Source organism: Salarias fasciatus, chromosome 12, assembly GCF_902148845.1.
Source record: "Salarias fasciatus chromosome 12, fSalaFa1.1, whole genome shotgun sequence".
Classification (NCBI taxonomy): domain Eukaryota; kingdom Metazoa; phylum Chordata; class Actinopteri; order Blenniiformes; family Blenniidae; genus Salarias; species Salarias fasciatus.
This window is the reverse complement of record NC_043756.1, coordinates 9,508,998-9,536,207: the sequence shown is the minus strand read 5'-3', so window position 1 is coordinate 9,536,207 and position 27,210 is coordinate 9,508,998. Positions and strand designations below refer to the sequence as shown.

The following is a 27,210-nucleotide window of genomic DNA, read 5'->3' as shown; positions in this document are numbered from 1 at the left end:
GTATCGGTTAATCCAGTGGCAAACGCAATGACCCAGAGGTTTCCCTGCCTATCTACGCTGTCAATAGAAAACCTTCTTGTGTGATTAGATTTTTCGTTTTCTTTCATTCTCCAGTTATTTCTTCACCACTCCGCCTCCATCAGTTTCCACATCTCCTACACACTTAACTCTCCCACCCCAGTAAAGCTGGGTAATGACATGGTTGAACAGGAGGTTAATGACAATGGAGGCAGTGTGAAAGTCGGAGCTAACTGCGGGGATCGGCAGCCGCAGAAATACACCGAGCGATGACAGCGCCAACAGGAAGCGGGGGTATGTGGGTGGTGCTGCTGGAGCCGACACTGACCGTATGGAACCAGAACTTGACAATCGGAGCGTTGTAGAACTCGTATATCTTGCGTCCCATGGGGATAAGGCGGTGGCGGTTCTGAACCTCCTCAACATCCTTCTTTCTGGATGTCTCTGTGGTTACCTTACCCAGCATCGCCTGGGCAAATGCAAACCCCACACGGAGCGAGGGAGGAAGGAGCGAAAGGTGTGGGGGATTAAGGGATGGAGAGTGTGGGAAGAGGAAAGTAACGGATCGGGAAGGCGGGGGAGGAGTCCATAGAGATGCAGAGGGAGGACATGTAGGTGGAAGAGAGGGGTCGAAATATGGGAAGAGAAGGAAAACAAAGAAATAAGGAGAAAAAAGAAAAAAAGGGGGGGCAGATGGTTACATTAGGAGCTACAACTGTTTGAATACCATAATTAAAGAAGCAAGCACAGGCAATGCCATCATTCCAAAAATGTGAAATGTGTGTTTGGAGGTGGAGTTCAGGTGAAGGCTGGCAACACAGAATGACGAGGACATGGACACTCATGGATTGTGTCTCAGACAACAATTGGGAGGCAGAAGAGAGACGAGATAACGACAAGAAGAAGACAGAAAAAGGAAAGAAAAAGATAAGACACAGATATATCTCATTTCTATCTGGGACACATTTCCTTATCCATGAGAGAGGGTTCGGAGCCCACTGTTTTTATGGGTCATGGTCTTAATGTCAAAGCAACACCAGACCTCCGAGGGAGCTTATTGGTAGAATTGTAATACAAAGCAAAAAACTTTTGCAGACCTGGGCAAAGATTCAACTTTCAAGACTGATTCAAACTTTAAAATGTAAGGAGTTTGTTTACCTTCCCAGGACTCACAACTTGTACAATATTGACAATACCTCTGCTGTGAATTCAGCAAAAAAAAAAAAAAAATCATAACAAAAGTGTCTATTTGGAAAGAATAAAGATGGCTATTTCTTTATTTAAATATTTGTAACAAATACAGTAAAAGTTTTGTCCCAATCACACACAGACAGGGCCATCGGGATCAACAGATTCAAGTGCCAGTGTTTAAATCACACCATGCCTTCACTGCATCGAACATGCACCTTATCTGAGTATCAGGTGGACACGAACTTTCACAAGGTCTTACGTTTACAACAGTGTGGTTTGCCTAAATCGTCTGAGGATTAAACAATACAATCTCCCTCTGTGGTATAGCAGTGTGTAGATCTGTATGAATCTTGGTCTGATTCATAAGTGTCTGAAAGTGCATTTGTGCAGCCAGAAGCCAGGGCAAAAGAAAGTGGTTCATTGCAAATGCATCCTCTGGTCGGAGGGCACTTTGCTTAACACCAGAGTCCCTCAAAGAATGCAAATGTGAAATGTCCGCTTAATTGGAAAGTTTGCACTGGCTTGCTGGCTGTGCTCAATGCAGATGGAGAGTATGTACAGTGCTGGAGAAAGGCGTTCAACTTCAGTTCGATCGCTTAGTGGGACAACCCTAGATCCAGTTCGTGTATTAAAAAAAAAGCTTTAAAAATTCCAGTTGTCCCTTAAATGCACAAAGTGGATCTAGTCATCGTCACCAGAATTGATTGGACTGAAACTGAACGGATCCTAGTCCTGCTGTACATCCGTGCCTATGCAGATGGACCAACTCTTCCACTGTGAGCTGGGAGAAGGTGCTCAGACTCTGCATGATTTAAGCTCTGCAGCAGCAGGCGGACATGGCGGTTATATAATGCAAAAGCCTGGGCCTCCCATGCTCAACAGCCGACATGCTGAGTGGTATGCTGCAGCAAGCCATCATCGATGGGAGAGAGTGAGGGGCAGCAGTCGGCTAGCATACAGTACAGTACCTCAATCAGACCTGAGCTCGGAGAAAAAGAGAGAGAGAAAGAAGGAAAGCAAGAGGGTAGAAGGGGGCTGCAGAACCAAAGATCGAAAGAAAAAGAAACAAAAGAAGCAAAGAGAGAGCTGGGCGAAGAACAAGAGGGGAAAGTGGAGAAGAAGGCAGAGAGCAGAACAGAAAGGGGAGAAAGATGGAAGGAGAAACATACACGAGGGAACCCACAAGCGGCGACAGACTGAGACGCTACAACTCCACAACCATGTCTTTGCTGAGACAACGAGAAACAGGAAAGGCCAATTTGGCTGGAGAGGTCCAGCTGGCCAGAATCAAGATACAAGTGGGAAAAAAAAACTGTGTGTGTGTGTGTGAAAGAGAGAGTGGGTCATCTCATTGTGGACGGTAACAACACTGCTTAAAACTGGTCCACAGGAGACAAGATGGACACAGAATCTGAGCTGTGCAGTCAGTGATTAACTCTGGGGTGTGTGTATCTGCCTGTCTGGATATGTGTATAGATTCTGAGATGCTGGGCTGAGGTGGGTTCTCTCACCACGGAGTTGTACTGCGTCTCACAGTAAGACCTTACTGTGAACTCCATGTCCTCCTCTTCCTTCTCCTTGACTGGCTTCTCAGGTTCCTCCTCCTCCTTCTCCTGCAGGTAGGCCTCCTGGTCCTGAGGCATGTAGGACATCTCGTCCTTGTTCTTGAACTCCAGACTCAGGATGGATGGTGGTAGAAGGAGCCCCAAGATTACCTGGGACACAGTTTAACGATGATTAACATGTAGGGGGCCCTTTGTCATTGATGTCATGCAAAGGTTTCAGACCCGGGATTTATCGTCGGAGCTTTTTTGAACTTCTTTTGGATTCACTTGTTTTCTCCTGGTGCGTATTCTGCCTCTCTGTAATGGTTATGTAACAGACACCCGGACAGGCACCTATCCAGGGGGAACACAACCCATTGTCAGCTGGGATCATGTCCACCTCCGAAATGGCCCTAAACTGGACGAAGCAGGTTTGGAGAATGGAAGAATGCATCACCGCTGGAATGGAAACAAAGAGAATCCAGCAGAGACACTGACATTGTCTCTTTCACCACTTAGCATTTCGTCAAAGACAACTTCCTCCCAGGAACTATCGAACCAACCACACTTGCCAAACTTTCCTAATAAAAATTCTCCCCAGTGAACAGCTTCCCATCATGCCCCAGACAGACTGCATAGAACTGAATGACAAAGCTTCTGTATTTACAAGAGCTGAAGAAAGAGCTTTAATTGTGGAACTCAATTATAAAAGCATTACTTCAGACTGGCAGTGGGGATACTGTGGTGCCATGAAGAAAGAGAGGGACGCACAACAACAGCAGATAAAGCAGTAAGTCCTGCTGTATACTCCAAATACATAATATTTGAATAGGAGGAGTCGGTATGAAGCAAGAGAGGCTGGAACAACAGCAGGAAGGTGAAAAACAATGGAAATGGAGAAAATAGAGAGTAATGAAGTGTCTTCTTATCTCGGGAAGCAGCTGTCCTTATTTTAAGGGGAAACTTTTAGCTGTTTTCATCACACTGATGAGTGTCTCAAGAGTGAGCTGAAGCTTCCTAAATGGAGAAAACGAAGACCATAAATTATTAACTAAGGTGATAGAAGAAGTGACATGACTGGCATGGATGATCGACTACGTGAAGGTGATAGTTTACCGGCGAAGCAATGGGGCCGTAGTGACCGCTGACAAATGAGTGAGCAGTGCAGAAAGTGATGGGTCCGCTTTTTTCACAGTCATCAGTCATATTAAGAGGTCGACAGCAAAAATGTCAATATTGTGTCATGGGCATTGATGCGAGAGGAAAGCAGTGTACCCATCTCTGCAGTTCATAGTCCATTTGCAGCCTTCAGTAGCCACAAACTGAGAGGAGTGATGAAACTGATCGAAGCTGCTTCTGAACTGGCTCAGAAAGGTGAACACAAATTAATGTGACAGATCATTGACAGACTATGCATATCATGAACTCCTGGGGTCACCAAATCTTGCTTATTACATGCGAGTTTTTTTCTGCTCTGATGACTTTGTTGTAGTGTCATGCTCCCTCCCTACTGCAAAGGCCAAACCGCACTTAAAGCGCTTGCAGCCTGCCGTGCTCTGAGAAGAAGCTTCCCAGCCGGGCCCATCACTCCGCCTCACTCGTGTATGAATGAGTGTCAACTCAGCCTTCAGCAAATCCCAGGGCAGCTCTTCATTATAAATAACTCTAACCTCTATGATCGGAGCAGCCGCCTCCTATCACCCTACCACCAGACGTCTGGGAGACCAACGTGAACAAATACTGCTCAAAACTCAACCTTAAGCGAAACCGGGTGGCGGTTAGCGCTCTCGCCTCACGCTGTCTCCCTGGTTTGACTCCAGCTTTGGAGTTTGCATGTGTGTGGGTTTTATCAAGGTACTTGGGTTTCTTCACACAGTCAAGATACTTTCAAATTCCTCAAAGGTGTGTGCGTCAATGACCGCCCATCATTCTATGCTTGCTCTGTTTGTTCATAGTCAGATGGGATCAGCTCCAGCTCCAGGGCGGCCCTGAGGTCGATCAGCAACGGAGTATGGAAAATAGATCAACGCAGAATTTTAGGTTTGTAAAAATAAATTAAATTAGAAAGAACAAAATGAAGGAGTCAGTTCTTAATGACTCACACCAATTAAGTTATGGGTGTAATTAGTCTTGGAGACTCCTCTTGCTTCGACATTCATCAAAATCCTAGTCTCCAATAAGGTCCATTAAATGTCCTTTCTCTGGATGATCCTTTTCTTCAGCCATCGATTTATCTGCAACATTCAGTACACCATTTAATCTTTATAACCCCAATGAAATAATAATGTGTCAATAAAACAGATTTTTGATTGAGCAGTGTATTCATGCACTACTCATTCATTCACCTGAGAGACACCAAAAGACCTCTGTGACTGGACTTTATGCTCCAGTTAATCGAAATCATTTCTGCTACAAACTGAAATGCAGAAGTTAGACTTGACTCTTATCACGAACAGGAAAAAAAAAAAAAAAAAAGATCTAATCTGATATTATGTAACGGTAAACAGAGCGAAGTGGGAGAAGATGAAGCAGCGTTTCAGCATCACTGGTGACCTGTCTACTTTTCACGCTCCAATGCTCGATCACCAAACCCTGAAGAGTGAGTCATCACGCCACGGCCCCAACTTTACAGAAGTCCTTCTCTTTTAAGGCTGTTCTCTGTACTTTGTAACAATGAGATTAAGTAAGGACATTAGTATTTCATGATAGAACTCCACCACTGATTCCTTGCATGCCACCGCTGCACACCAGTACCACTGATCTACAGGATATCCATGTTTTCTTCACTCTCCTTCAGCTGTTAAAAATGAATCCAAGGTGTGTGTGCTTCCTGTCCTCAGGTGTTCACATATCAAGTACAACTGCTCTCTGCTTCTCTGTAAGCCCACCCAACAGACTCCAGAGATTTGTGTCAAATCTTCAGTCGTTTCTCAGGAGAGAGGATTTCTCATTACTTTATAAGCCGAGCGAGGGGATTTCAAACATTCAGATACAAGCAAAACAAAAAGTTTGAAGACAGTAAGCGTACTTTTTCTTCACCTGCATGCGATCCCGAACATCTGCAACAGTCAAATTACCTTCAGGCCTGAGTTCTTGCGCATGCGCAGGCGTCCCATCCACATGTCGGTGAGCAGCATCTGACTGCAGGTGTGTGCGATGAAATCTCGATGTTTCGCCGCTACCGCCAGCTGCAGGCAGGTGGCGTTGCTCCAGTTCTTCAGCTCATATGTCAGCAGCTTCATGGCCATCTGCTCATCCTGTTTGTAGGATTGGTCTAAGAGCTCCACAGCCAGCTGGCCAAACTCTCTGGGAAAATATATGCGGGAGATACACGAGTACACAGAGAGTCATGAACAGAAACAGTAATATGCTTTGTCCACACTGCGAATATGTAATTAAACTGGTCAAGACATCGCCGGCCATCTGTCCAAGGAGATTTTATTTGCATACAAATGCTTGTACACAGAAAAACATACTGGGTTTTTCAATACTTGTTATTCATTATGATGGAAAATTAAACCCATCAGTAAATGACAATGGAAAATATACAAAGCTGATGTGGAATTTCTTTTTTTTTTTTAATCAAGACAAAAAAATGAGAAAAATGCTAATATAATTGAACGAGACTCTCTTGAAGGCAAATACACTCACAAAAATATAGAACACTTTTCAAAAGAACAAACAATTAAAAATGACTACAATCTCTTGTATCGACACCTGAACGCAACTCTTTCTACACAATAAAAAAACAAATATTACTGGATTGTGTTTCACTCTCTCACACTGCCACACACACACACACACACACACACACACACACACACACACACACACACACAGATGTGTCGTTTAATTTAAACAGGGGACTAACGGTGCCAGATCTTGAGAGATTCGTAAGTTGACACATTATCAGCGCTGCACACAAGACAGATCTCTTCCTTTCTGTTGACTTATATGTAAAATATATTCTGCTATATGAAAGGAAACTGTTGGAAGAGTGTTTATGCAGCTTGCTTGCAAATATATCAAAAAAGTAGGCGATCCCTAAAGACAAAACAGAGATTACAAACATCCAAATGCACACAATAACCCCTGGAGTTTATAAAATCACATACAGTATGCTCTCAAACAGCTATGATCTATCTAAAGACTACATTCCAATATAAAAATGTATGTGATAAAATAAGCTCTTCGAAGGAAGGGAGCCAAATTCTCTGTGGAAAGTAACCTCAATATATGCCAACTCCAAGGTTATCCTTTGAAAGTATATTTGTGCGTGCTTGTGTGTATTTCTGTGTGCCAGAAGTTGAAGTAACTATAGTTTATTTGTAGTATCTGATTTCCCCCCCCCCTCCAATTAACAGTAATTTCCGTAGCCAGCGTTTACTCCCACCATCGCTGTCTTCTTTAATGCATATCCTTGACTAACGACGTCGCACGCTATTAGACCTCAGAATGTATGTCACGAACATCCCAGGAGAGACTGGAGCGGTATGAAATGGGCCAGTACGCAGGAAGGCAGGCATGTCAGTGTGCATCCGCTTACATAGACACTGCAGCGTGGGGCGCGCTAAGCGTCTAGACCCCAGTTTCTATACATCATTCAGAGCAGCGGTGTTTCAATTTTCCAGGCCCGGGTGAGAACAACATCATGTATGGATCAATCTGGATTGGAAACTCTAATCTGGAAACTGCACAGGACTGTGTGCATAATTCACGCTGCCCACCTGGAGTTGTGGTTCAGCTCTTGAGAGATGTCGTCCACCATGTCGTTCTCGGACGCCTCGTGCGCCATGGCCTTGCAAAGCTTACACGCCACCAAGGCTTTGGCCATCGCCTCCTCGCCGTGCTGCCAAAAGAACAGCGCCATCTTCTGACGTTTCATGAGCACGGCCCACACCATCAGCTCGTGGAAGGGGAAGGGGAAGTGGTTGATTTCTGGGTCGTCCAGGTCGATGTCCACCTCTTCCTCTCGTTTGCGTGTTGTCTTCTGTCGGCCTCTGCGGATCGGCATGTCGTCCTGGTGAGAGGACCGACACAGACAAGTGTTTTCTAATTGATTTTTTAAAATGATATTCATTGACATCAAGTGTTTTAGGCTGATCGGACGAAACATGTGCTTGATATAATTTGTGGCGGAATTAGAAGAGGGAATTACAAGGTGAATGGTGTCTGTAATGCTTGAGAAGAAATCATTAATAAAAGACATTTTTAAAAAGCAAAGCAAAAGTAAAAATCATTAATGGGTGGAAGGCTTCCCTGCCACTTAATAAATTCATTCTTCCACATCGCCCTGTTCAACTTTAATAGGATAAAGGCCAAATAAACCCTGATCTCAAGTCAATCACAGGATCAACACAGAGACAGTCACTCACATCCACTCCCACTGGCAAATAGAGTCACGCAAATGCCTATTTTTCTACTGAGGGAGCAAACTGGAGCACACCCAGAGAAAAAAACTATGCAAACACAAGGAGAAAATGCCTTTCTTTTTTTAATTCATACAGGTCACTGAGACACAAGTATTCACTTAAATTCAAATTCCACAGAGAACAGCCCGTACACCGGGACACGAATAAGGGATGTTCTCACTGTGACGGCAGAGCGTTAACCACTGCACCACCGCGCAGTACATGGAGAGAACTTATAAAATAAGATATAATGCAATCCCATGGATTCACACTTGTTGCATTTATAGTATTTTGTACCTGAGCATAACGTTGCAGATGAAGAAGCAGCAGGACTTAAATCATCTAAAGTGAATGCCTGTAACTAGCGTGTGCTGACAAACGCTATTTATTGCCACTGGTTTCAGGGAAAGCCTCCCACCTTTGCAAATCGTGCCCTGAATCTATGAGATTAGTGTGAGGAATCTAAATGGTGGCTTTCAAAGGATTCGTATCTTAAGTCTTCTTGGGTCGAATGCTGAATCTGATCCTTGCAGCTTTAGAAAAAAAAATGCAAAGTGAAAGTACAATCATGTGACAAACAGGAGGGGCTGCACAACGCTCAGCAGAAAGCGACACGGTTCATATTCTCACGCGCTCATTTACGTGAGAGTGGAGAAGCTTCAATATCTCAAGGCTTGTTCACTGACTCTGGAGAAACAAAACTGCCAGTTGGTCTCTAAATAGCTTGTCAGCTCGGCCGCATTGATCTCCGATAGCTTCACATTTTATCCGTTGAGGGCTACTGACATTTAATGAATTACATCCATTTGAAAAATGACTTTCAATTCAACCTTACTTTGAGGGAGATTATCAAGACAAAAGAGGTATAATAAAATTGCAGTGAATTACACAGTAATTTCAGATAGTGAAACATTTATAGGAGTTAAATCTTCAGATTTTATGTGTATTTAAGATCAATGGGAGTTTCATGAATATAAATCTTTGGTAACACAAGAATCAAATATCTATGGTAATCAATGTAACATTTTGTTTTGGAGACAGGTCACTGTATGGAGTGGATGATGAATGCTCCCCACAATAAACCTGCAAAGCATTCACTGAAATAGGTCAATTTAAATAGGCAAATGAAAGACAAAACACAAACTGACACACAGGGAGGTGGATTTCAAACAGGCAGACACACAAAGGATGTACAGCCATGCATGTCAGATAGGAATACCTCTGAGACCCATGCTGCGATAAAAGCTTTATGGCGCGGATTTGTCATGTTGTGTACGCCATGTGAGTGCACACACCATATTGAGCATGATAACTCTGTAACTCCGTCATCGCCAATTCGATTGAGTCTCTTTGAATTGCTCTGGAATTTCTACGAACCTAAAATAAAATTTCATGAAGCTAAAAAAAATAAAAAGGAATTGAATTTAAAATCAACTTCTGTTGTCAGCATTTGACAGCAGGTCGATGGGGACATCAGAGGTGCACATGAATGACAGCAAAGACCACGAGGCACACAACACCCTTATTTGACTCAACACACTGCACACAGACTATTGGCTAAAATCATAAAAAAGTGAGAAGAGTGAGAGAGGAGAGAGAGAGGAAGAGTGAAGACTGTCTAAACTCACCTCCATCCCCAGCAGTTTCAGGGCTTTGGGCTAGAAAAATCAAACAAACAGAACACGACCTTGTCAAATGTATTTCATTGTGTGACGAACTGCACAAACAACAGACTGCACACTTGAGGACTCAATCAAAATCTTCTTTAGAAAGGGCGCCACTGAACTCCGGTTTAACGTCCTCCTTTTAAACAGAAACTGTACAGAGTTTAGGCATTTTGTGCTGTTGTGACTGACAGCGTAGCGTACTATACATACAGCAAATTATTTCTTGCAGCTGTGTGTTTGCATGTATTAAAGCGGAGTGCATTTGGTACAGTGCTGTGTATCTGTATTAAAGCAGGGCATGTATGAATTATGCATTCATGAGCCATCATCTGAGTTGGTAAAAATAACTCAGGTCTCCTGTGGGGATTTTGATATCTACATCTATTTCGTAGCTTTGTTCTTACTTAACATGTGTTTGTGTGTGCATGCACGTCTCTGTGTGATCGTGCGCTCGGTTCATCTCGAAAATCGCAGTTAAACTGAAGCTGGCTCTCTCTCTCTCTCTCTCTCTCTCTCTCTCACGCCGCCTCTCTCCCGTTTTGCCGTTTCGCTTGGTCTCTGTCCTGTTTCTTTTTTTTCTGGGCGCGTTATCTGCGTCTTTCCAGCTGCTTTGTTGCAGCCATGCCATCTCAACAATGAGATAAACGGGACACACGTACACGGTGCGCACACACACACACACACACACACACACACACACACACACACACACACACACACACACACACACACACTACAGTTTTCAAATACTAAAGTGCACCATCAGAGCTGTTTGAAACACTGCGGCGTACGTTTCTATTTTCATCACACCTGTGGTGCTGTATGAGTTATTCAGCAACAACAGAGCATGAACAAATCCATGTAATGTGGAGCACGTGTGGCGCAAAGCATGAAACCGCACAAACAGTATAGAATGATCACCACCCCCCACTTCAGCTGAGTGTACTAATCAGTGATGAGATTCTGCAGGGGTGTAATGAAGTGTGCGTTTCCTTGAGATCATAATGGTACATGATGAAAAGCCACTGCTATGGATAGATGATTTGCTGCATCAAGCTGATCATGTCTTGTGCTGTGCTTGACACGCTATCTGATGTGGTAATGATTAACAGAGGAAGCGAGGCACTTATGTTTGACCTCGTCAACATCATCTGGATTGCATGAAATCACATGGCATCTCCAGGAAGGGGGGGTGGGGGGGTGGGGGGGGGCGGTGGATGAATGATCAAACAAAGATATATAAATTCACACCTCATTAGGAAAGAGCCAATGTGAAGCTGTGATACACTAATATATCTTCTGTTACTGAATTATAGAATGATAAACTCTTTCCAATCGACCCTTTTTATTCATCTTCTATTACAACTAGACTTGTGTGGAGCTGGAGCTAATTTCACTAATCAGCATAGCGCAAAGTGCAGGGCACGCTTTGGAAAAATTGTCAGCTCTTCTTAGGGCAAACAAAGAGAGACAACCACACGCTCACACCCCTAGAGATGCAAACTAGCCTAAGCAAGAATCCTCTAGCATGCGTGTCTTTAGATTGAGGAAGAAAGCCAGAGCGCCCAGAGAAAACGCATGTAAGTACAAGAGAACGTGCAAAGTCAATCCAGAAAAGCCATATAAAAGGTCAAAATCAGAAGGATCATGTTCTGCTCACGATAACCGTCATTTTCTGGAGTTACGCAGCTCTTTCTTAGGTGCTGGTCCCACACTCTGAGGTATTAATTTCTACGTAAGCAAAGTCTGATGACAATTACAGTCTAGAAGTCTTTTGATATCTCAGAAAATGTGATCATCTTAGCAAGAGAGTGATCAACACGCCCTTGTCAGACCAAAAATTAGCACATAAAATACAACATTGCTCAGATTTCTCCAACCGTTCTTCCAAATCTAAGGAGGATGGAACACTGAACATTCAGGTCTCATGTTCGCTGCCATGTCTCAGTCATCAATCAAATTTACACGTACATCATGCTAATTATTATTTGCATCGGGAAGGTGGATTTTACCCTTGAGTGCGCAAACCCTGATCAACATTTTGTTATTAAAACATGATTTGCGGTTATCATTCATCTTTTACTAACGGGGCAAATTTGATGGTGAGGCTCACTTCATTAACACTTTAAGTAATGACTCCTGGGCGGAGTGTGATTAGATGAAGGCGGCAGTGTTTCACTCACCCTTTTGGGTCCAAAAAGGTTATGATACAAAGTCCTGAATCTCTTCCTGGTGTAGTTACACCGATAGGCCCCGCCCATGAGGTATTCAATGACCAGTCCGATGTCGATGAGGCTGATGCGGTAGTCCGGGGGCAGGTTCCCCTAAAAACCACACAGCGTTAACAGGCAACAAGCCGCATCAGCTGATTAACAAAGGAAGCGAAACAGGAGCACAAAACAAATGACACAGTCATACACACTTCACAAAATCCATATCAAACTGCTTTTTTTTTTTTTTTGGCTATGAGAGAAAACGTGATTATCGGATTCACCTTGAAGTAGATCCAACTGAACCCTGGATATTCTCGCTTGGAAAGAACACACAATGTCAGTGAGTAAACCGCACGATAAGCAAGGGCAGGGGGGGATGAGACACACAGAAACTCTCAGGCAAGATCTCTCTTCCAGTTTCTTTGATAAACTGTTATCTAAACCGGGCCGCTGTTCCGTTTGTTTGTAAGACGAAGCTGATCTTGATTTGAATGTGAAAACCTGAAATGGTCACAGTGTCGGGCGCAGCATTCCTCCAGGAGTGTGTCCACACTCAAAATGACTTCAGTTCATCGCATGAGTGTGGAAACGATTAATTATCCCGTTGCGGTTTCAGTTACACTGGGTGTAATGTCCGAGGACAATTACAAAGAGTGTAAAAAAAAATTAATATTTGGATAATGTTTTTTTTAAAGTTAAATAATGAGATCTTCTCATTGACGTTCAATGTAGTCTTGAAGAGAGGAAAAAGAAAGTGGAAATGAGTCATTAGCCTGGGAGAGAGCGGCAATAGCATGGAAAGATAGACGGGCAGCTATTAAGGCTGGAGGGGAGAATCATTATCGAAGCACGGGTTCTTTCATGTCGGGACTAAAACCATGTCAACAATCGGTGCTCCTCCTCGCGCCCTCACCATCCACCCCACACCCTGAAGCCATTATCCCGGCTTGCACCTCTCCATGGAGGTACAACAGCTGCTTGATGTCTTTACACCTGTCCTGACAACATTTCCACTCTGCTGCAGTCACACATCCTGGAAATCCTCGCTGTGCTTCACCACTACGTGGAGGGCTGAGCGCGATGATAGGAAAATCAACAACATGCACTTGACAATTTGGGCTTTTTTCAATGTAACTGAGTGAATAAACTTGACAAAATTAATCTGTTTTTAATGCTTTATTCATATTTCTTTTGAAACCATTGGATAGAATATTTCTCTGTGTAAAGCTTAAGTACTCCCTTGGCTTCTGCCTTCTTTGGCATTGGATGTTTCTCGAACATGTTTTGCATAATTGTTCATAAGTTTTTCTTCTTCTTTTTTTTTTCAATTAGCTTGCTAGAAAATCTGACACGTTTTCATTCATAATTCCCACGTTTGCAAGAAGTTTTAGAGTTTTCTGGCATGCATTATTCATCTGAGGTCCCGAACACGTCTAATTCGAATGGCTTTCATGAACGGACTTTGACTAAAACAGCCAATAATGCTTCATTTCTTCTTTTTAAAACATCCCTTTGGCGGATTTGTTAGTGTAATTATGATCAGCATCTTTGGATTAAGACTTAAGCTTTCAGACAGATGGCTTCACATATTTTCAGAAACTAGATAACAAATGTTTCAAACAGAGAAAATTATTTCAAATCTGGATTTAAATCGCCTCATTTTGGAGTTTAATTTCTGTAAAAGGAAAAAAAGCTGATAATAAACCATTTGGAGAGCTTATTAAAAATGCTTGTCAGATCCAGTGATCTATACAGAGTTTATTCCTAAGGATTCAAATAACTAGCAGAAAGATACCAAAGATATTAAATCATTTTGTTTTGAAAGAAACATTCGTACCAGTGGATTTCAAACCATTTGCATCAGACCTGGGACCTCTCATCTGAGAGATTTAAGGGCTTTGAAACTGTAATTCATGTTTAAGTATAAATCCATTTCCCATGAGACTATTTAAATGAGTTTCAATAAAAAATATTATATATAAAAATTCCCAGACATTTTGTTGTTGCTTTTCATGTGACTGTCTCCTTAAATCTTTTATATTCAAACATCAATAATGTTGACAATGTTGACAGAAATACATATAGATTAAAAACGCATCAGTCATTGATCAGCTCAGCTTTTTTTTTTTTTTTTTTTTACTTCTCTGTGGTCTTGAAATCTAAAGTTAATATCAGTTAAATTAAATTGAGTGTGAGAAGCTGCATTGCTCCAGTTCATAAGTTTCCAGTACAGATGATAAACTCTGGATTTATTCAGGCTGGGGAACAGGGAAGTTGCTTCAAAGCGACAGTCACTAATTTCTCCTCACTCCCTTCACACCTCACAGCGAAGGCAGTCACTGCAACACCTTCATTCAAACCTTTATAACCTCAAGCTGAACTTCTCAGTATGAAGATTGTAATAGTCTGTGTTCTTTGTCTATGTGAAGCTATGTTTAAAAAAAAACAAAAAAACTTCCGCTAGGGATTAATAAAGTATTTCTATTCAATACATTTGTGACATAACAGGCAAAAAAAAAAAAAATTCAATGACGTCTTAATAGCAGATCTTCTCAATCACAGACTCATTCTTGTATTTTTAATTATCTACATTTACTCAGATTCCAGTAATGTGAGCCATAGGATTCATGATGTATCGCTTTAAACCGTAGGCCAAAGAACAGCGCTGTTGATTTATTCTGCTGGAAAACCAATTTCGGCTTTGCGGACTGTAGTCCAACAGGCCAGCCACCGTGATTTTCCTGTTTCTTGATTCAGCTTTGATAAAGTCCTACGAATGGACCGGATTAAACCTACGCTGGCCCTCGACACCGATACGAACACAACACCTGCAATTTGAATCACAATCGGAACTGCCAATTGCTGACAGCGCGGCCCAGCAATCTTCACAGTGTAATGAGAGTGGAAGGAAACACTGATGACATGGAGACTCGACCTGAGGGACTGCAGTTAAATCTAATTAGCATTGTACAAGGATACGACAATGACACACAAACACCCAGCGACACTACAGCAGCTTACACACAGCTCTGCGAAAAAGAAGGTGGTGATATTAGGCCATGCACTACACACTGTGTGTTGCACATCAGTGAAATGGAGTTGTGAGATGTCGGGCAGCAGATCCTTTCTGCGTCAGCGGTACAGAGCTTACAGATGTGTTTTTTACACAGGGAGGCGGGTGGAAAAAAAAAGAAGCGATTACAATACAAAACTTCTTCAGCAACTCTCAGAGGAGCAAGCGGGATTACAATCAGCAACATGTTAATTAATGAAGACCTTTCAATGCTAATGGTGGTGTTGCTGACCTCTCTATCATCCCTCAACAGTGGAATCACTCCTAATTGGAGCGCAGACACGTGCACACTGCGAAATCCGGGTTGTTTTCTTCTACAAATAGCTGTCACGTGCAATAGGACAGAGCTAAGGCACATGTAACATGTAATCAAATTACAGATTTTCAAGTTTTATTGGTGAGTTAAAATGAGGCTGGGTTCTGTATTCTCCCGTGAAAAAGCATCGACTGAAGAAGTCGCCCTATCAGTGATATAAAAGCAGACCTCTCTGAATGAAGCTGCTGTTTATCTAATTAAAGCCGAGACAACTGGTGGGTCTGCTGAGGACTTCTCCAAAAACCTTACAACAGTTCCACTGTGGCCTCTGCTCAACTTCTTCTTCTGTGGATAAAACAATATTTAATACATGTGGTGTTTGTTTGCCGTGGTGGCGTGTGCCTTGGAGAAAGAAAAAGGGTAAATTCTCGAGGAGTAATGAGAGAAATGAGAGTCGTGCATAGCTATTCACAGCCACTGCAGCCCGCAACTCCAGCTGAAAGAGAAAAGCCAGCCCTCTATTTGCAGTTAACAGCAACTAGGGCTACCAAAACATGTTCCAAACGCAAATCAATGCAAACCGAGTAACAGGACACACCACGAAAAAGCAACTGAAACTCTACGTAGTCACACGTGTCTCTTTTGATATACGACATTCCCATATGATGTCTGTACAGCCACGGAGCCAGAGGGGCGGCGGTGGGGGGGTCGTACCTTTTTGACGTCTCTGACAAGGTGGTACAGTGTGTTTGATGGACCGTGTCGCTGTTGGGGAAATGGAGAAAAATGATACAGCATGTATTGAGAAAATGAAAAAGAAATACATTAAAAAAAAAAATAAAAAGCTTGTATGTACTGTGTGTGCTTGTTATTACCGTGTTGTAGAGCTCCTCCAGTCTGGAAAGCGTGAGGAAACGGTGCATACTGACTCCGTTTTCAATCAGCAGCTTGACAAAATCCACTCTGTCCAGAACTAAGGCATCAAGCATCGCCTGTTCCAAGGAACCAACCTGAGGCAGAGACCACACAGCAAGCGCAGCGCTCACACACTGCAAACCACAGCTTAGACATGCCACTTCTGGAATTCACCTCCACTCATTTCAGCCACTTTTACATGCAAAATTATGTAATGTCATTGAGAGCAAAATTTGCAAATTCATTTGGTGTTCAACTCAAAGCTGAGGCACATTATTTTCTTTTAATTTATCAGAATTAAACATTGCAAATCCAGTATTTTAACTCATGTGGTTGTGTGCATGTTTCTTACAGGCCACTGCTGTCCATAGATGAAAATCTGACTGCGTGCAATGTCCACTCTGTTCCACGCCAGAGCCAAACTCAACTGGTCCGGCGCTGAAGCGTTGGCACCTGGAGGGGGTCAAAAGGTTATGATGAAGTTTCACTTTCACTGAAAGACGTTTCTGTTTTTCAAAATGACAATATCCACTGCCTACTTTCAATGTGATTCAATGTGATTTTACCCTTCTGTTGTTGTTATTTTTTTCCTAGTTATATATAGTATGCTAACATATATATACCGTATGTCTCTTTTTTAAATATTATTTTACCCCTTTATAGATTTTATATTAGTTTTCTATCTAAAGTTGGCATTTTGTTACCAACTGTGTAAGTGATCTCCTATGTTCTTGTCTCTCATTTTCTCAAAGATTGATTGATTCTCTGTATTAATTTATTTTTAGTTATTTGGAACAGGATTTGTTCTTCACTGAGGTGAAACTCACCACGTTCATGATTTTCAGTTTCTTTATTGAACCGCTGCAGTGGATGTGAAGCTTTTATGAAGTGCAGCGGCTTCATTTCCCTTCAGCCTCAGAAGGGTCGGTGCTCCGCTGACCGTGTGCGGCGCCCTGTGCACCGGCGCCACAAGTCTTTTTATTTTACACCTGCAGTCTGCTGTAAAGTCTCACAGTCGTAACGTTCTCGTCCAGCAATCTGCACTGTTAAAATATCACACATGTCCATCTGTCCCTGAATGTGCTGGTGTTGATGAGGTGTGGTTTATCACGCTGCACCGCTGCACTTCCTTCTGCTGTAACCTTCACTTCCATTTGCAGAGTCGAACATGTTGCATTGGGGAATGAAAGCTTTTTTCTGTGGCGCATCACTAGATTTGACGCTTCACCACGTCTCTGCAAAAAATGTGGATGAGTATGTTATTTTTTTCTTGTGTTCTTGAAAATTACTTAGACCATCACTATGTATATCAAATATGAAAACAAAAAGTGTTTTTTCTGAAGCAAAGCCAAATAGTTGATGGTGATACTGAATGAAGGACATCTCGGCTTTATTCAAGAGCACACTGACGTAACAGATAAGAGAAAAAGTAGTATAGAAAAGACACTTCTATCACCACTGCATTTTATTACCGTTTGCTGAAGGACAGACTGGCATTTGTGAATCTAATGAGAGATTCACAGCTTCCATAACTTATATGGTTTCCATAACAAAGGGAATGATGATAATCACTGACTGAATGGTCAAATGTGATTGGAGATGTTTTTTTTTTTCTCCTTGCTTATTTCTCTCAAGTTTCTGTGACTTGTAACTTATCAAAAAGGACGAAAAGCCATTTTCCATGACCATCAAATGAGTTCAAATGCACGTTTCTGAACTGTGACGACGAAAGTGAAGTACCTGAAGAAACCCCGCCACACAGACATGCAAAAACTAAGTAAATGCATTACAAACATGAATCTTAAAGCCGTCTCTATCTCAATTTTTCTCACAAAATGAACCCAAATCAGAACTGCCTTGTAATTGCGCCCTCACACTCACCCTGTGAGAGATTATCTGCAGCCTCTTCAGCTGCTGTTGACTCATGAGATCGAACCAGAAACCACAGTCTGCTGATCACAATAATAATCTATCTTTACAACGCAAAAAGTGACAAACTCAAGAGCCTAATTCATCGAAGCATTTTAAAAATGTACCGTTAAGCCACGAACAACATTAATCCTTGTTGTCAAGCTGGTGTGATTTTTAATAAGCGAACCGATCGTCCTCCCTCTGACTCATTAAGGCCTCTGCAGCATTACTGGAGCTTAATGGTATGGGTTCCGAAACAGCACCAGTAATAAGATGCAGAGCCTACTAATTAGAGATTTAGTGGAAATACATGTATATTAGCAGGCAGGGTGGTCCTGCTTTAAACAGGGTCTGTGGCTTCACTGTGCCTCCAGAGAGGCTGAACCGCAGTCAGATGACTTTATGTATCCCGTCCTCAGGATATTGACTACCTCGGACGGCAGACCATCAATTACTCCCAGCTCCCCCCACTCACCCCCATGTGGCTGCTGTTTTCCTTACAACTCCGTCTCTTCCCAACACTCTTAAATCTCTCCTCACAGGATCCCACACACACACACACTCCTGATATTCTCCCTCCCCTCGACTCCTCTCTGTTCTCTTCACACCGTGTATTCCTGACTGAGCTGCGTTTTGTTGAGCTTCAGGCAGTGGTTCAGTTCCTCAGCGAAGGAGTCTAATCCAATGTTTTAAGGAAGCTCTCAGGCAGGATGTGGCTGATTTCATTTTACACTAAAAGCCTTAACAGGTCTCACTCGAACAGCTGAAGAATGAGACTTTCATGTTAAACGACCCTCATGCTGTTGATCATAAAGCAATGTTTTGCATGTTTTGTTCGTGTTCCCCTCTCATCGTCTTGATCTGATTTTCTTGCCTTTCATTTCAATTTTATATGCTGTTTCCTCCCTCTTTGATTTCAATTTCCTCCATGTAAGTATCAACTTCTAACGCAGAGAAATCACAGGAAAAGGGTAACGAGAGAAGAGAAATTGATGTGCAGCACACATGTCACTAACAGAATACATAAGACATGAGGATGGATCGAGAGAGCGAGAGTCTGTGATGAAGGCTAAGGTCACCGAGTGATAAGTCACCAAAAGAAATCATACTCTCTGGCTGAGAGACATAAATTATACTAAAGTCTGCCTCCATCCAAACACTACTCCTGTCGCTTTCTCACTCCGTGGACTGAAAAGTCTCAGAGGAGCAATTCCTGAGATAGTCAATCATATGCTCTGAATTGTTAAACGGTCCCAAAAGACTATTTCTTTGTACACATGCCTGTGTGTGAGAAAAGAGAGAGAGAGAGAGAGAGAGAGAGAGAGAGAGAGAGAGAAGAAAGAGCAGCAACCATCTTCAATGCAACCCACTGAAAGCCAATCGAAAGTATGGATCCCTGAATACTGTGTGTGTGTGTGTGTGTGTGTGTGTGTGTGTGTGTGTGTGTGTGTGTGTGTGTGTGTGTGTGTGTGTGTGTGTATACAGTATTGTAGAAAGCCGGTTAGTGGACTTGGAAAAGTCAAAGCTTACTTTAATTGCAATGTCTCCACGTGGCAAATTTTCAATTTGTTCAGCCATTTTGAATGAGTCTATTGTTCTTATTGGTCGATGCATTACAATGTGTTGGTGTGTACGAGACAAGCCGAAGCATTATGACCACTCAGACTCAGTGTTGCGTGCAGGAGAAAGAAGCAGGTGCGCAGACCCAGACGTCTTTCATGAGCTGGATCTTGCTCCAGGTGTTTTCTGTTGCTGATATGAATAGATGTGTTGGGTCCCCACAGCAGTACAAGGGGGACAATCTATTAACCAGCAATTGTGTTTTTTTTCCTTTTTCTTCTCTTTTTCTTGTCCTTAAAGTTTGACAACCTCAGTCAGAACTTCTATTACAGGTCAGGTAAAATTCCTGTTTCGAAAAGCATGAAAAATGTATCAGTGTTCTCCGCTGTGAAGCTGTGGAGGAAGTGTTCACTAGCACTCGGTCATGCAATATTTGCTACCGAAAACTGGAACCTCACAAAACCAGACAGTTTCTTACTGTTCAAGTGTTCTTTTCATTACATGTGTGAAGCTGCAATTTTCTGCATTCTGCTTGCTTTTGACATTTTTACATCTCAAAAATGATCTATTACTCATGATGATAGGAGAGATTTTGCTCTTCTGAGTGTCTGTGACAAAGAGCTGAGATAAATATACATATTTTATGTGTGACTAGAGATTGACCAGAAACGGACTTTCAATCACTCAGTTTTGGGAATTCAAGGCTGGCAGAGTTTACAGTGTGTAATCCAATAAGGTCCAATGCAAAGAGCAGCAGACGCTCATCAGCTCTGCAGATCCCATGCACTGATGAGTTTTTATCAATAGATTCCAACAGCAAGCAAGGCATGAGTAATCATTTGCTTCATGAGAGTATCATGCTGTATATTTTACTGAGTCACGTCTCTAGTCGTTGTCATGCTGCTGCCATGCAGATTGATTATTCAGTATTAATGTGTGATATGTGGAGGTGGAAGCTACAGAAATATAAGCCCTTAAATTACTACCTGCTCATCTCAGAGGAACAATCCCCAACACAGTTTATTGTTTGTGCTGAACTGAGAACAATTTTTACGCTACTCAATGTTTCTCAGACCCTGAATAGCTGCCTGACATGGGACCTATAAACCTCCGTTGGGTTACCTCAAGCTTTAACTTTGTGACCTGATTCTCAGAAATTAAAAGCTTGTGTGATATTAATGCTCTTCTGCTGAAATAATCCTTTTCTTATCTGATATTAGTCAGTGACCTTTAAAAAATACAAAAAATTGCATGAATACAGCAGAAGTTAATACTTGTTCTACAGGGTAAAATAATATACAGATCTTGCATTGCAAATATACTTCAGAATTTTTCAGCCGTGTGATGCAGCAAAACTGACTTAATGGAGCTTTAAGGAAGACGTGAAAAGCACAGATGTCTATGTTTTACTCATGTGTGCTGAAGTACGTACAACAAAGATGTGTGTTTTGCACACACACCTAAACTAGGACAGTGTGAGGGATGCATTCAAAGAGTGCACAGCACTTCTTTTATGTACAGAGTCTTGCAAATAACATAATTCCTAGAAGGTGGCAGCGAAATGGAAGCCACGTACTGTTGGATTTGTGCTCCGGCAAACACACAGACATACACACACATACACACACACCCACCTTTGAGCAATGCAGTGAGGATGGCAAGGTCAATGTCTTGATGACCCTCCGAACCCATCCGGAAAACTGTTATCTGGGAGTCAGTGAGAGAGAGAAGGAAGATACAAACGTGAGTGTGTCTGTAGGAGGAGTGTTTTGCGACTTTCCACTTGAGTCATTCTATTGTTGCTGGAGTGAATGCATGAAGGCTTTGAGCATAAAGACATACAGTCACATCATGAGTGGGAGTGCTCTCATTTTTCACCAAAAAAAAAAAAGAAAACCTGCTACTGAGGTGCTGAGAGGAAAGAGAAAGTAGAAGAGAGGGATTTCTCTGATGTACGGTACTGTATCCCCTCTCTAGACTCCGTCCTTTCGTCTCATGTGCGGCGAACACCACAACACTCACATACGGCTTAGGGAAGGATTTGCTGAGAAGGAAACTGAGGTGAGCGAGAGAAAAAAAAAAACACGACAAAGCGAAAGATCAAATGAATATGGGCCTCTATCACTCCGCATGACCACAGATCATTCGCTACTTTTTTTTTTTTTTTTTGCTGTGTTGAACATTTTTTGAGAAAGTGCTTTACTCCGAGGGCAGCTGAGGCCGTCATCTGTCAGACTTTTTCCCGTAGCTGCATAGTTCATATCATTTGTGAGATGAACTAATGGTGCGATGGATGAAAGCTAAAGTCAGCTGAGGAGAAAAACCTGACAAATGGCCCAGATTTTCTGATTTTTTTTTTTTTTATGAGTGGGATATAGCGAGCACGCGTACACAACCTGGCGCTAACATGTGTGGGCGCACACGCTCATGTGTGTGCATGTGTGAAGGGCACCTTGAGGGAGCTGTGTATGAGAGAATGTGTGTTCTGAATGCCTGATGAGCTATCCCTGTAATCCTTACTACCACCCATCCATCTCCTCCCACCTCCCTCCCTGCAGCCCATCTCCCGTCCCATCTCCCCCCCCTCTAAATGGCTTCATTTTGTGGCGCTCTGAAAATCTGCAGGCTTTGCTACCGCTGCTTTTGCTGCTTTCCCTTGGGCAATGCTGCAATGTTTTGAGTTAACCCTCCTCTTTAGTCTCCTGTATCTTTCCATCTTTTTCACACAATCGTCAACTTCACCCTAATTCAATTCCCAGTGATGATTTACAGTAGCGTCTGTGCTTTCCCATTCATCATCTGTGCACCATATGCTTATGACATGCTGCCTCAACCCTGAGAGAAATATAAGCAATGAGATAACAAGCAACCAAAGACCCGTGTTAAACTATCAGATGCATTTACTAATAGGACACATGACCCTACAATACTAGTGGGGACCAAAACATGGTTCCACCTCAATTTATTAGGGTAAAAATGGAGGTTCTCGTTAGAGAAATCAACACTCACTGTCAGATGAAGACACATGTTAAGGTCAGCCTAAGGTTCGATGTGAGCAAGGGTCGGGCAGGTAGAAGCTGCAAATGAATTCAGAGTAAATCTGCAGGAAATTAAGTCAAATTATTTGTCCCTGACCCGAGTATATGAACCCATGAGGCAAAGTGTGTGCGTGTGTGCGTGAGTTAAGACTCGAAGATTAATGAGGCTGAGCTTAACAATGAGGTATGAGCCAATGTAAAGTAAGTAATAGTTATATATGAATCCAGAGTAAATCTGTGTGAAATGAATTTAAGTCAATGCACTGTCTCCGACAGGGATAAAAACACTGCGTGCGCGCGCGCGTGTGTGTGTGTGTGTGTGTGTTGGAGTGCACTTATCGGTATGTGGTGGCCTCATGCCTGGTGAATCAAAGGCTCTTCCTTCAGGTGAAATAGGAGTGCAATGAGATGTGAAGATATTGATTGAGATCCTGAACAGGGACACCACTGAACGGTGCAGTGTGCAATTTCATTTGCTTCTCTGAGTTATGTTATCTTGCAGTGTGTGTGTGTGTGTGTGTGTGTGTGTGTGTGTGTGTGTGTGTGTGCTTTAATTGTGTAGCCACTGGCTACATAATTATTTGCTAGAATGCATCTCTGTCAACACACCGAGGGGGTTGTCTGTTGAACACATCTGGATGCCATAACCAATCTTTGTGCGCTTGGGTTTTAAAATATTCTTACGCAAACTCTTTTCTCGTCACTTGAAAAAGTCAAACTTTACGTCTGACAAAGTGTGGTGATACCTGGAGGTAAATAAAAACAGATCACAGCTCCCTGCAATTTTTAAGCATGTGTTTATGTCCTTACATTCATGGAGACTACACATTGTACTTATTATAACACAATGGAAGGGTTTCCTACACACACATCCACACAAAGAGGGCTTGTGGGGAATAAGATGGACGACGGAGAAATAAAAAAAATAAATAAAGAGAAGATATTCACTACTGTTTCTAGACCCTCTTCGTCCCCCTTTCATCTTTTTCAGCCACTTATCTTCCAGTAGACCTTTGCCGACTTCCTTGATACTTCTTCGCCGCTCTCCGCTTCCTCCAATTACACCCCCAAGGTGACCCCGTGGATATGTGCTACCTGTTATCACATGGGCCTATGTGGATTAGGAGCGGTGCAAAAATATCCTCCGCGACCACGCAAGGTTGCTGGTTTAATCTCCACAATCCCGCAGAGACTCATCAATACGTGTGTGCAAACACAAAGCTTTCTCCCTCATCTATTTTTATCACCTCAAACAACCAAAGGTGCTCTTGAGCACTTAATGTCAGCAAACAAACTTAGCACACGAGTAGACACAGCTTCAGCATTTTTTTTTAACCTACTCAAGATAGAAGATCTCCCATCTGATGTATAATCAGGCTGTCTTTTGATAGAAGAAGAGCGAAGAATGAAGAGGATGAACGGTAAGCAGAGGAAGAGATTTGGGGAAATAGACATGAGAGAGCAGAAAAGTGTGAGTGCAAGACAGGAAGGGGGGAGATTTCGTGTTGACAAATTAAAGATGGATGTACGAAACGGCAAAAGGAAGAACAGGCACTGTGCAACCTCACTCGGTGCAACCGGGTGCTGTCGCAGGATTTCCGCATCTTCAGAGGCACTAAGCTACGCGCTCAAAAGGATCAGAAAACTGCTCTTCACACTCCAATGAGCCAAGCTGATTGCAAAGCATTCATCTTCATTTAATAGGAAAAAGCCCTGCTGATGCTGGTACATACAAGACACATGGCATGAACCACACACAGAAACAGACACGCACACACATCACACGCATGCTTCTGAAGCATCTCCTGCAGCTTTCATGTTAACGATCCGGAAAGCTTGAAAAAAAAAAAAAAAAGCCTACAACTGCATGAAATTCAGCACATAATATTTTGATGTGTATTTATTTCTTTCTGATTCTAACAATATAGCATCCATCTTCAATGCGGGGTTAAAGCAGAGGGAAAAGTGAAATACCCTACTGTGTGCTTGAAATTTTAAAGATCAATTTACTTTAAGATAATTAAGGCAGAAGACGTGTCTCTGTGTTTCTACTTTTGGGCCCAAACTCTCTGCTGGTTTCCCCATTTTCCCAAACTGCATTTCACTCATTCCCTGCCTCCCCGCCCTCCGTCTGCCCCTTCCTTCCTCTCTCTCATGGTCCATTTAAGTCACTCTTTTGCTCTCCTCATCTTCCTCCTACTCCTTCTTAGCTTCTCTTGTCAAGGAGGCGGAGGAACATTACGGGCTGCTGGTTCCTCCTGTATTTTTAATCCAAATTAAACATATAAGAACTCTACTGCTTTCAATTATTTAGACTGAGCTTTGAGATAGCAGAGTAGTTATTTTATACTGCACCTCATAGAGGGAGAACACAGAAGGAAGAAATAGTTACGACTTCCTTAATGGGACAAAAGAGTTGGATTCACATATTATGAGAAAAAAAGAGTGTCTGTGGTTATAATAATAATATATCAAAATGCAGATTCTTACATCTCACATCTTTTTCCATTTGAAATTCATATAGCATGGTTCCACCTTTGTGGAGTTGTGACGAGAGAAACACAATGAGCATATCAGAGATCGCTTCCTCCTTCATTTAGAAAAAGAGAGAAAAATGTGGCTCTACTTTAAAATGCCCTTTCATTACATTTATATAATGGGTTATCTCTGTAATTTACATGTGATGCCCATGTGAAGCTTCACATTTTGCACAGTTATCAATGATTAGCTTTGTAAGCATCTCTTCACTCTTTCTCTTCTCAATGCAGAACCCAATAATTTATCATCTACCAGGAAGAAAAAAAAAAGTTCTTAGTGACAAATGAACCTGCACACGATAAATGATACCATAAAGCGGATAATTAGGGCTATTGTTTGGAGCTGCAATCAGCACCCCTCTGTTTAATGTCTCACAAAAACACCAGAAATACACTGTTACTATTTTAAATGCTAAAATCTATCACATGGCATCGTGAAATGAAGGTATTAAAAATAATCAATGGGTGTAAACACAACTGTGTATGCCAAACTGCAGGTAAAATAAAGATAAAAACCAAGATGGTGCAAATGTATGTATAGATTTCAGTGTGTCTGCATTATGGATAACAAGTTTATTTCCTCTTTACACAAAGCAAAACACCCCAGAGGAATATGAACAAAGTAGAGACGGCAAAGGAAATAACTGAAGCACAAAATGTTTACATGAATAAACCAACAAGCTGAAAATAAGGGAAAAAAAAGCAAGAGAGCCTTTCTGAAGTCGTCCTCTTTCTCTTCACTTGCCCTCTTAAGTGGAGACGCACACACTCCGTCTCTGTCTCTCTCTCTCATACATTATCCCAGCAGTCAGATTTAGTCCATCTCTTCCCCTCCTACTCCTTGGATTTCCTGCCGCAGAATCCCCTCCCCGCCAAAAAAAGAGAGAAAGAAAGCACAGGGATACTGGCACAGAGACAATGAGGCACACACACACACTCGTCGTTTCTCTTTCTTTCACGCACGTCCCCCTTTCTGGTCGATGCATTGACTCAAGCTGAAGGAAGAAGCACACCCAGCCTGGTTTTGCGTCCTGATTCCTGATCTGGCTTTGGACAGGAAATGCCACTGTGAACTGTTATTGGGGATGCAAGTATTAGGACGATTTGTTCAACAAACCGCTCACAATTCAGCATCGAGCCTGAACCCGTTTTCAAGGTGGACGGAATGAATTCTTTGACAGCAGAGTTGAGTGTGTAGCGCATTGAATATCTTGAGATATGCTTTGCTCCCCATGAAGCCTGTGCCATTCTTCTTGTGACTTTTTTTTTTTTTTTTTTTTTTGAATAAGAAGGGTGCTTATCTGAGAGCTTTTCCCCGTCCAGGCTGGAAATCAACAGTTCTGTGTTCAGTTAAAGATGCAACGCCGGTAGTCTGATGCTGCAGACTCAGCATCGTGACACATTAAAAAGGTCAAATAAAGAAGGTTGACCTTGATCTCAGTCGACAGTTTCCCTTACAGGCCAGCATTAGACTAAGTATCCGATCATAAGGTAAACCACTGACTACAGGTCGCATTGAATAAAGAGCGGGTAGGAGAAAAACAAAGTCACGAAGAGAGAACATGGACATTTCACTGAAGGGCATTACTAACCTTTTAATATAAAACTGGTTTTCGTGCTCTGGGGACAGCTGCATCTTTGCTCATTCACACCAGTGAGTTTTGCCTTGCAGCCTTGCTTTTCCTCTGTCACACATGTATGCACACTACGCTCGCGGCGCTCAGATAGAGACCATGCAGAAGGCGAAGCATGTTCAGCATGTTGAGTATCAGCTATTAAGCCCTGTGTGGCTCCTGTGTTCAGCAACAGCATTAAGTAGTTGGTCACTTCGCTGCAGTTCTCAGAAGTTTCCTTGTTACACAGTCCTGCGTACTGT

General features: G+C 42.4%; 1 protein-coding gene across 20 annotated transcripts in view; it reads right to left on the bottom strand.

Annotated features, from left to right (window-relative positions):
* trpm3 (transient receptor potential cation channel, subfamily M, member 3) overlaps positions 1–27,210 on the bottom strand; it is a 151,030-nt gene that overhangs the window by 10,635 nt on the left and 113,185 nt on the right. For 4 of the 20 annotated variants that reach the window (XM_030105805.1, XM_030105804.1, XM_030105797.1 and 1 more), the window contains 11 exons: positions 21,394–21,466; positions 16,641–16,741; positions 16,249–16,383; positions 16,088–16,138; positions 12,326–12,361; positions 12,015–12,155; positions 9,793–9,822; positions 7,481–7,773; positions 5,831–6,059; positions 2,721–2,924; positions 347–487 (listed from right to left, as the gene is read on the bottom strand). In XM_030105805.1, the coding sequence (XP_029961665.1) occupies positions 347–487; positions 2,721–2,924; positions 5,831–6,059; positions 7,481–7,773; positions 9,793–9,822; positions 12,015–12,155; positions 12,326–12,361; positions 16,088–16,138; positions 16,249–16,383; positions 16,641–16,741; positions 21,394–21,466 (1,434 nt within the window). The remainder of the gene's footprint in view (positions 1–346; positions 488–2,720; positions 2,925–5,830; positions 6,060–7,480; positions 7,774–9,792; positions 9,823–12,014; positions 12,156–12,325; positions 12,362–16,087; positions 16,139–16,248; positions 16,384–16,640; positions 16,742–21,393; positions 21,467–27,210) is intronic. The other 16 variants (XM_030105801.1, XM_030105809.1, XM_030105807.1 and 13 more) reach the window with 6 other exon arrangements.